We start from the raw sequence: 10,284 nt of genomic DNA, 5'->3' as shown, positions 1-10,284 counted from the left end.
CTTTATAATGCAGAGAAATGGACACATCTAGGGAAGATTTATTGATCTGTTTTAGATATCTTTCAGGTGGATTGATACCTCAGAGTGAGTGCTTACCTGCTCTGACTATACAGGATGCCTATATGCCTTGACATTAGCAAAGAATGTGGAAAATGAGTTTCTCACTTCAAAGGAAGATAGGAAAGTGCTTGGAAGATAGATCCAGTAAGAGTTACTAAACAGGTAGAAACAACATCAAGCTGAGCTGAAAAGAGTTGCAAGCTGGGAAAGAAACCTGGGGGATTTATCCAATTTGCCTCGTTCCTTCTTATTCTTTCCTAAGCATCTGCCTACGGCTTGTGTTGGAGATGAGCTGTTGGGCCAGACAAACCTTTGGTCTGAGACAGTATGACCACTCCTATGATTTTATGAYCAACTGTGATGTCTGCATCTCCTCCATAGGCATCTAGATTTTGTCAGATGAATTGCATCCACTATGTGCCAAAAATGAGACCCAGACAGGAACTAKTGTGTGCTCTGCCAAAGTGTGTTGTAAATAAATGCAAAATACTACGCCTACAAATGGTGCTGTAGCTGGTTGAGATCAGAAATCAGTCTTGTGCAAGTCCTTTTACATGGCTGTACAGTACAGTAAAAATGAGGTGCAGTGTGGTTCATTATCTTATCTATGCCATGAGTTGCATTTTYTGGAGTTGGATCATAAATAGCGAGGGGAAAGCCCTTGCTTATCGGTTTATTTATTTTGCCATCCCAACATCCCCAAACGTTAAGCACTGCTGCCCATCCACCCCRCCACATACTTCCAGCATTTAAGCAGACTTCATCAGAGCGAGACTCGCGGGCCCTGGCAAAGCAAGCTGCCTGCCTTTCTGAGTAACCCGGGGCCAAAAGAGGGAAATTTGAAAATCAAGGGGAAGAAATATTCCAGCCCCGTCGCAGTAAAAGACAACGGCGGCGATGCGCTTTCCCCCGCGGCCCCGGGTCCCGTCTCCTGCCGCGCCAGGGGGTTGCGGCGCGTCTGCTCGGCCCCGGGGGGCGGCGGCCCCGGGTGGGGCGGCCCCGGGGCGGGGGGCGGCGCCGGGCCGGGCCGGGCCGGGCCGGGCCGGGGCGGCGGGGCGGGCGGTGCCGGCGGGAGCGGCGCGGCGCGGCCATGGGGAAGCTGCTAGCGGCGGTTCTCGTCGGGATAGCGGCGGCGCTGGTCGGGGAGCGGCTGCTGGCTCTCCGGTGAGCCCGCGGGGCGCAGCCGGGCTCGGGGGCCGGGGGGCCGCGCCGCCGCCGCCGGGCGCCCTGCCCGCCCGCAGGAGGTGTGTGTGTAGGGGTGCGAGCTCCCCCGGGGCCGGCGGGGCCTCGTGGACCCCCGAGGCGGGCGGCCGGTGCCCCCTCGCCGCGGGGGCGGCTGCGGGTGGCGGCGCGCAGCTGCATTGCCGAAACCGGCATCTGCGGCTTCGCCCCCGGTGGCGGCGGGCGGCCGGACGCTGAGAGGAAGCCCCACCGCCAGAACCGCCCGCGCTGCCTCCCTCCGAGGCCGCGGCCCGCAGGCGGTGAGGTTTCCCCGGGCAGGGCACGCGCTTCGCGGCCGCCAGTCGCGCAGCTGGGGTGCGCGGCGCTGCGGGTCCTGGGCGCTGCGGGCCCTGGGCGCTGCGGGCCCGGGGAGGCGCGTGCGAGCGCCGGCCCCGGGGCGCCTCGCGCCCTGGGAACGAGCAAGCGCCTAGCTGGTTACTTCAGGCCGGGGGAAGCGGCCGAGGAACAACATCCAGCTGATCAGGGGGATGCAGTTACAATAGCTAATTACAGAAGGGGGCCTGTACTCGTGGGACCGAAATACCCCGTACAGGTGCGTTTGCACCATGTCCACCTAACGGCAGCGCCGGCGTCGGCCGCTGCGGTGGCACCGAGACCCTCCTGCTGCCGACACACGTGCAGYGTGGGCAATCTGGTAAAGGAGAGTCTCCAGTGCCCAGGGTGCCTGCAGCTCTCCGTGGCTTGTTTCCCCCTGTTTTTTTCTGCATTTTCAGCAAGCTGCAGCATAGCAGCAGGCCGTAAGGCTGTGGTGGCTTTGTAAACATACARCTTCAGATAACAACCTACTCTAAATTGGCTTTTTGGAGCCCTGGGAGGASAAAGTGTGGGGTGGCGTTATTAATTCCTACCACACCTCTCTGTTCCTAGCCTCCACCCAGGTAGCAGGACTCCAGCAAAGGCTCCTTTTGAGTGTGGTTTGTTGTCTCTAAAAGCTATGATACGAGAATCCCCAAACTGCTTAAAAGATAATAAGACCAGAAGAGTTATTACAAGTCTTCAGGACTCTAGAAAAGGCAGATACCTTATTTACATGCTCTACTACTGGGTTTGACTATAGTAATAGTTCTTGGTCATGCAAGTTCTTTGAAAAACAGGACTGGATATAACTGACTATATTCTCAGGTGTGTTAATCTTTAGAGGTATTAAATTCCATGTTTTCTTCTTGTAGTTGAATTTCTGAAATCCTTAGCAAGTAAAGTTCTTGTGTGTCACTGACTGAAGTTACACTGAACTATGCCACTGACTTCTTAAAGTTTCTAGCTCTTTTCTGAAGACCCTCTCTAACCTGTAAAACTTGAAAGCAAATAATACTGTATTACTGTTTTGCTCAGACAATTTACATAAGTGACAATACTGTTCGTATATGTGTGTGTATTTATATACATATATAAACAGCCAGTGTTATCACTTCGTAACACGCTGTATTAACAAGGCTTGGCTACTGTGTGTAAAACAGCAGTGTGCTTCAGGAAAGATTGTGGCAGTTTGAAAAGAATTGGGAGCAAAAAAGAAAAATAAGAGAGTGTGTTTCTCAGTCCCACCAGGGAAAAAAGGAAAGATCTGGGACTGGTTAGTCTGGAGAAGAGGAAACGGAGAGCGAGGCTTTGAATACGTAAGAGGTTGCTGCTCAAAGAAAAGCAGTGCCTGTTCCTTGGGTCTTGGGAAGGAGGATGGGAGGCAGTGGACTTAGGGTAACAGACTGGGTGGGAAAAGGTCCCGTCCACTGGCGTTGCACCAAGTGGCAGAATTCCTGCTTTTTTTTGAAGTTGCATCTGCTGCAGTGTGCAGATCTGATGTACTTTTAGTAAGGACGGTTCGCTGTCTAGGCCATCTGGCTGAGAAGCTGAGGCTGCCCGAGCTAGATAAACTGACACATTTGGAAAGAGCCTCTCTGTACGCCGCAGGCTTGTGACCGGCGTCCTTTCGAATTACTCTCATTCCRGCTCACGAAGTGTTTCCCTGGGAACGCCGTCGGGATGTTGCCGTCGCTCGCTGACAGCTGGCTGAGCCCCTGCTGTCCTGGTGCTGCGGCGGCTGCTGATTGCTCTGTAAAATCTGGTGCAAAGAGGAGAGGGAAAAGTCCCAAGGCAGCAGCAGCGGTAGCGTAGGGCATGGCCACCCCAGCCAGCGCRGCACGGAGAGCTGAAGTTGACTCCTTTCCCTTGCTCTCCTCTGCCTTTTTTGTCCCCCCCCCCTTTTCCCCTATTTTCCTTGCCTTATGTTAAGAACTGATGGCTTCTATGTGGCAATGATACAGTACTGAATCAATTTAGAAATCATAAATAAGGCAATTAAAAGAATGCAAGACTTAAATACTATAATGGTGCTCGGCTGCACTGTACATTTCTCATGCCACAGACTGATTTTGCTGTTCAGTTTATGCCTAAAACTATAACAAAAGCATGGCTAGATTTTGCTACAGGGTCTTTAAATACAGAATTCCTTATCCTTTTAGCAAGTACGTCCTCAAAATGCATGCATGATAGCGATGCAAAAAAGTAGAATACATTAGTTTTAAARCTTTCTTTTGGAAAAAAAATCTGCTTGACATTTTTATGCTTGATGTAAGCACAARTATTTGCTTTTGGTGCTGGGGACCACATGGTCAAATACAGCAGTCCTGGTACTGAGGTGACTTTCATACAGTGTCATACACATCCCKTAAGGGAGGAGAGGGAGAAATAGGAATTAATATGTAGATGCTTATGTATATCTGCTAGATACTTGGCTCTGTCTGCATCATACCTGCTTCTGGTCCAGCAGCACTTGCCCAGATCTAGTATTCAGGGGTGCCATAAGCACAGCTGAAGGATGRTGCTATGGGTGGGAAGCTGGAGAGAAGATGAAGGAAATGGGTAATTGCTGAAAATCATCATACCAGGTACTACTTGTCATTAGGAAATGAGTAGTCCTCCCTTGCAACAGTACTCTTGCTAAATCTGAATGTAGAATAAGTAATGAAGAAAATGCAACGACTGGTGACCTAGTCACTCAAAATGGCCAGTGGGATGCAGTAAAATGTTGCCCTCTCCTCATCTGAAAAATTGGACCTAACTGCAGAGTGCTACTGTATTTAAGCAGCTGAGACCTGAAGAAAAAGTGTGGCTGATTATGTCATTTTGTCGTGTGTTTTAGCTGTGGTGGGTGACATAAAAGTCATGAAAACTTGTTCCTGAAGCTCATGAGCAAAGTCAAGTTCATGAAGCTGTTCAGTCTAGGAGAACCAATCTGAAAGTGTGTAACCACTGCAGTGATTTGGAGCAATTGCTGCTTTCAGTACTGGGTTTTGCTTATGTGATATTTTGCAGCTGATACGTTGCTGGGATGTGGTAAGCAATAAAGCTAAAACAAAGATACACTGGAAGTGTTACTTGTTTTAAAGCTGCCTGTGTGCGGTTAACTCTGCGCTCTCTGCTCGCAGGAAGAGACTCAACGCCACGCGGGAAGTGGACCCGGTAGAGCTCCCGAACTGCCGGCTCATTAAAGGCATTGGTAGGTGCTCGACGGGACACGGTCCACTGCTTTTGTCCAGTCTTAATTTAAAACCGGTTGCTAAAGCCAGCTTCTGAGCCCGATCCTGGAAATAAAATGTTAATTTAGCTTTCAAAAATGTCTTGTTACTTGGACCCTTAGAAGCAGCAGGTGGAAGATTATGCTGAAAAACTRGCTATTTCGGTGTGAGAGCTTTTGTCTTTGGCATTTAACATTGCTGTCCCTTTTCTTGCAAATCAGTGCTTGGCAAACATTTCCCCTTCGCTAAGCCGCCTAGGGAATGACTTGCCTTTTGGAGGAGGGAGCGCCCGCTCTGAGGCAGGTGCCGGGAGGCGGCCGTCAGCCGGTGCAGGAGCTGGGCGAGGGCAGACGCTTTCGGGGAAGAGCGCGGGCGCGCGCGGCCGCGGAGATGCTGCTGGGGCCGGCCGGCTCGGCGCCGGCCTGGATTGCCTCCCCTGCAGCCCCACTTCGTGCAGATTTTGGAGAGGGCTTGTGCCACGCTGCGCCCCGGAGCTCAGCGCCGTCGCACAATTTAACGTTGAGGCCGCGAAGACCAAGGGGTCGTATTTGTGACCGCAGTCCGGTTTGTGAAGAGGTGTAACAAAGTGGTTGAAATGCTGCCTTTGTACTTAAGGTCATGCACTTAAAACCAGGGAATTTTTATCTGTGTTTTTTTTTTYYCCTTTAGTATAACTACAGTATCATATTGATAGCTTTAAACATGCGGTGTGTCTTCACTCTCCTCAAATTTTATTTTTTAAGCTTAATAGAGGCTTAATAACTGAGTTACTTTCCCCCTTAGTGTTTCGGAAATGTCTGTGCTCTGTGGAAATTTGCATGGAGTTTGCATGCATTAAAAAAAAAAAAAAAGGTATGGATGAGGGTTAACAGCCTTGCCTTGGAGATTTAACAGCCTTGCTGAGTCATAACGTTGGTTTTGTAAATCTTACCTCTTCCTTGTTTCAGGAATTGGAAATCTTTGTGAAATTAAATTACAGCAATGAATGAACAAATGTATGCAGTATTCCTTTGCCTGGGTCTATGCACAGAATAAGTCTTTAGAAATCACACTTGAAGAATTCTAGCCTGAGTTTACTCACCCAAGGCTCAGGATAATGCCTGTTTGATGATGATTCATATAAAAATCATTTTTGAGTGATTCTTCCAAGAACATCACTATTTCACTCTTTACAAGAGTTTGCAAAAATGCTTGTTCTGTTAAGGAAAGAAGGAAAGCTGAAAAATGCAAATATAGTTCTGCTTAATTTCCAACCAAAATGATGAACAACATCTTGTTTTTGGTTCCGTGAAAAGGTGAAATGAAGAAGCKAACTATGTGGGTCTGATGCTGCAAAAATAGAGGTAACAAAGGATGGTTGCAATGTAAAAAGTTTCCATCTGCCCCCAACTGTCTTCCAAAACCCACTTAATATGACCGGGGACAGGTTGTGTTACTAAGGGAGCCTGGGGAGCCCTAGCACCTAGGGGCTGCCTGAGTAATGCAATTCAAACCGCAGGTTTCGCTGTGCTCAGATCTGTAAGGTTGCTCATGTGAGTCACTGTAGCTATGTAAGGTATCTTTCTACATGTGTCTCTTGGTCCTCCTGGGCCTTTTTCCTTTAAAAATTGATGATAAAACTGAATAAACACTGTCTTTTGTTTTAAGTGTTAAAATAATCCTACTGGTCTCTGAAGTGGGGCATAGGTAATGAGCTGGATCAACTCTGCACCAAATAATTTTAAACTACCCATTCGGTATGTAGAAAAACACAGAGCATCTGGTGCAGTCTATTGTAATTATGTTAAAAGCAATGCATCAGTAGTAATGGAACCAAACCCAGAGTAAACAGAAAAATTCTCTAGTGGACCCCTATTTTTATGCACAATTTCCTTCTTTCTTTCTTTCTCTCACTCTTTTTTAAAGACTTTGATCTGTTCTGCTTTTCAAATATTGTGCAATATAAGCACAGCTGCAAACATTGAACAGTGATAAAAAAAATGTACTTTGTCCTAAATCTTATCCGCAAATATGTAGAAAATTCTGTATTTGTTGAATAAATAGTATCTTCTGAATTTTATGGTACCTTAATCATGTTAGTGGTTTATAATAAATTAACCGCATGTCCTGAAGTAATTCCCTAAGTTCAAGAAGCTGCTATAGAAATTTCTGTAMATACTTGTGTCTTAGAAAAATGCATGGGATATAGATAGGGAATTCACTTGCTTTGGGGCATGAAATCCATTTTTTTTATTGTTAGGTGCCTCTGCAGAACAATTCATACTATGATAAAACAGAGAATAGTAAGATATAAATTTTCTAGCATAAACAGTGATATTTTTCTTGGTGCCTTTAATTTTCGGGGTTTTTTTTTTAAACCCACCTATTCAGCTAGCTCAGTGGACAAACTGGGCTGGGTGGTTCAACTGAATATAAAACGTAGGTAGCTTTCAGAGGCCTCCTAAATAAGTTGCTAGCTCTCTGGTCTCAGGCAGCCCCGTGCCAGAGCGGGCGCCCTGGGGAGGCCCTGGGCCGTTAGGTCTGCCTGTATAACGCTTTGCCGCCGCCGTCTCGGCAGCGGTGGCCCGGCAGGATCAAGCTGAGTAAGCATTGCCTTGCTTGCAAATGCAAAATGCAGAGCGCTGCTTTTGCTCCTTTTTACGCAGACTCGGACCGAGCTGGGAAATGGCCAAAATCGTGCTTTGCCGCGCACGTTCTTTTTGAGCAGCAGGGCATAGTTCAGTGCCGGGCTCTCTTACCTCCATCGTAACGTCCGTCGCACACTGGTGCTTTTTAGCTGCCCGCTCCCGGGTAGCTTTCCCATCCCTCTGCTTGGCAGCCTCGTTCGGCAGAGGGAGATGGTTACATCTCACTCRATTTGTTCGCTCTCCGCGTGCTGCACCAGGCCTATGCCACCGCGGTGGCCGAGCCTCTCCAAACATATTTCCATTCTTATCTGTGCCGGAGTCCCGCAAAGAGGGGGGAATTGCCACCAGCCTCATTTTATAAAGGAGGGTAGGCTGGGTCCAAGTGTTTCGGGGTGCTTCTAAATGTTTCAAGCCTCCTGCCTGAGCCCAGTCAAAACTCAGTAGCCAAACACAGAAATAAGATACTGATATATTTTAAAGCTCTTGGGCAGCCCCTGGATGAATTACAGCTCGGCTGGACTCACGCCAGGATGAGTAGGAGTTACGGAGCAGCAAAGGAGAAGCCCGAGGGTTTGGCAGGCGCTGTCCCCCAGCGGCGGGCTGCGCAGGTAGACGAGCTTCTCCGTCATCCTGCCTTTAAGGGCTTTGCTGTCTGGAGGTCCAAAACCACGGCTGTGCAACCAGCTCCTGGCAGCTTCCTTCTCCACAGGCGGTGGATTTGGGATTGCCRTGCCAGCATGTCTCCACATGACTTGGGGAATCACCAGCTTATGGCAGGCTCCTGAGGTCTTCCTTGGTACAGAGTTACTGCTGGCACCCRCCATACAGAGAGGTGGGGAAGCCTAGGTGGAAAAGCTCTTGTTGGTTGCCTCATTAAATAAAACCTGCAGCACATGTTCCTCCTGAAGCAGAAGCTCTCAGGTGGGTTTAATATAGCCATTTTCTGGAAAAAAGCTTATCTGGAAATCTGGCTGTGGTTTGGAGAAAAGTGGGGAGGCTTCTTGGAGAAGCTATGAAAACGCAGGCTGGCAAACATACTTGAGCACTGGACTAAATACTCTGTGGAGAGTACTTGTTCGCAATCTAAAATTACTTAGTGTTCTTACTAAAGGGTTTTGTTTTTTTTCTAATGGGGAGAAATATCACAGGAACTGGCAAAATTGGAAATGATTACCCACAGTTAAACACGTGGTCTAAATATCAGCCCTCTTAGTCTTTAAAGATACGGTAGTTCTGCTGTCCTTTGAGAGCTTTAACTAAATATTTGGCTATCCATCTTAACGAAGTGTCCCAGCTCCGCCGCAGGGAGCAGCGTGTGAAATTCTCCCGGGCTGCGTTATGTAAGCGTAYGGGCCGAGTCTGGTCCTGAAAACCGCTCCGTCGAAAGCGGGCGCTAAGTAGTTGCTGCAGAACATCATAACTGTCAGAAATGAGTGAGTCATCCCGCACGGCCGCGGCCCGCGAGCCCGGGGAGTGCAGCGCTGGCAGAGGAGCTTCCCAAGCTCGGGGCACCTTGTGTCTGTGGCCGGGCTGGGAGGAGAAGCAAGAAGTGAGCTGGAATGTTTTAGGTGACCCTGCTTGAGCAGGAGGTTGGACTAGATGATCTCCAGAGGTCCCTTCCAACCTCGCTGATTCTGTGATTCTGTGAAAAGCCGTTGCATAGTACGGAGCGTTAAAGGCCAAAGCTGGCGGCGGCGGGGGGGAGCTTTACCTATCGCTTTTAATAATTACTGCAGCCACTGCTGCTTTCTCCACTGCGCTTTATCAGTTGTGCCGTCATACCGGAAAGGAGCGCTTGTGAGAGCTGGAGATGCACACAGCAGAAGGTTGTTCAGCCGGGAATGCTTAACATCTTCTGAAAAAAAACTCTTTGTCTTTGCAGAAAGGGGTTCAGAAGACATCGACATACTCCCTGATGGGCTGGCCTTCATTAGCTCCGTAAGTGTCTGCGCTTCTCGCTGGGCTCGGCTGGCCTGCTTTGGTGTCCTGGTTTAGTGACAGAGTGCTGGAACAGGTTGCCTGGAGAAGTTGTGGCATCTCCTTCTTTGGAGATCTTCAAAACCCACCTGGACATGATCCTGTCTAACATGCTCTAGGTGACCCTGCTTGAGCAGGGGGGTTGGACTAGATGATCTCCAGAGGTCCCTCCCAACCTCAACCATTCTGTGATTCTGTGGTTTGTTACCTACAGAAGCAATAGATGGAAATTGCCAGACGGACTATTTTCCTACAAGCGTGGCTCCTGAGGAATAGCGCAGGCCTGAGTCAGCTTTGTTGGCATTTCCATTTCCTCCTCTTAGAGCAARTGTATTTTTCAACTTAGAAATGGTGGTGCTGGTGGTGGTAGTGGTGGCTCTAATACGTGTATCCTATTGCACTTGCTCATCTCCCCATGTAGCCTTGTATTTCTCTCATGCTGCTTACTTGAAATGTTGAAATGTCAAACCTCCCTCCTGTTAAAAATGAGTGTAAACTTCCTATCTTAAAAAAGTCAGGTTTTGTGTGTTGACTTTGTTGTTCTTGTGGGATTTTGTTTGTTTGTTTGTTTTTTCCTTTAGGACTTAGGTTTTCAAGCTTTTCTTTGCAGTCAAGAGGGCTAGGAATTGCTTTCTAAAAGAAAAGCTGCTGTTTTCATTTACGTGCTTTAGAAACATCAAGAGAGCAATWAAGTTGGAAAGTTCACAACAGAAATCGTGAGCTGTCACACTGCTGCTCACTGTGGGTGTACTGTGCTTCTGTTGGATTCACCGAATGGTGCTGGACTTCCACTTTTCCCCCCAGAGTGATTGGTCAAAGAGTGATTTCAAAATACASGGAGAGCCTGGGTAAAGGTGTTCCCTCGG

At 48.5% G+C, this 10,284-nt stretch overlaps 1 protein-coding gene across 1 annotated transcript in view; it reads left to right on the top strand.

Annotated features, from left to right (window-relative positions):
• The first annotated feature begins 1,113 nt into the window (after nucleotides 1–1,113).
• LOC146592737 (serum paraoxonase/arylesterase 2) overlaps nucleotides 1,114–10,284 on the top strand; it is a 14,929-nt gene continuing 5,758 nt past the window's right edge. Inside the window, exons 1-3 of the mRNA XM_085310525.1 lie at nucleotides 1,114–1,224; nucleotides 4,725–4,795; nucleotides 9,324–9,379. Coding sequence (XP_085166651.1) covers nucleotides 1,151–1,224; nucleotides 4,725–4,795; nucleotides 9,324–9,379 — 201 coding nt within the window. The 5' untranslated portion in view covers nucleotides 1,114–1,150. The remainder of the gene's footprint in view (nucleotides 1,225–4,724; nucleotides 4,796–9,323; nucleotides 9,380–10,284) is intronic.

The sequence above is a fragment of the Rhea americana genome, unplaced genomic scaffold (assembly GCF_003343005.1).
Source record: "Rhea americana isolate MKP2758 unplaced genomic scaffold, rheAme1 scaffold_32, whole genome shotgun sequence".
NCBI classification, from domain to species: domain Eukaryota; kingdom Metazoa; phylum Chordata; class Aves; order Rheiformes; family Rheidae; genus Rhea; species Rhea americana.
The sequence above is the reverse complement of the archived record's forward strand: the minus strand, read 5'-3'. Positions and strand labels throughout refer to the sequence as shown.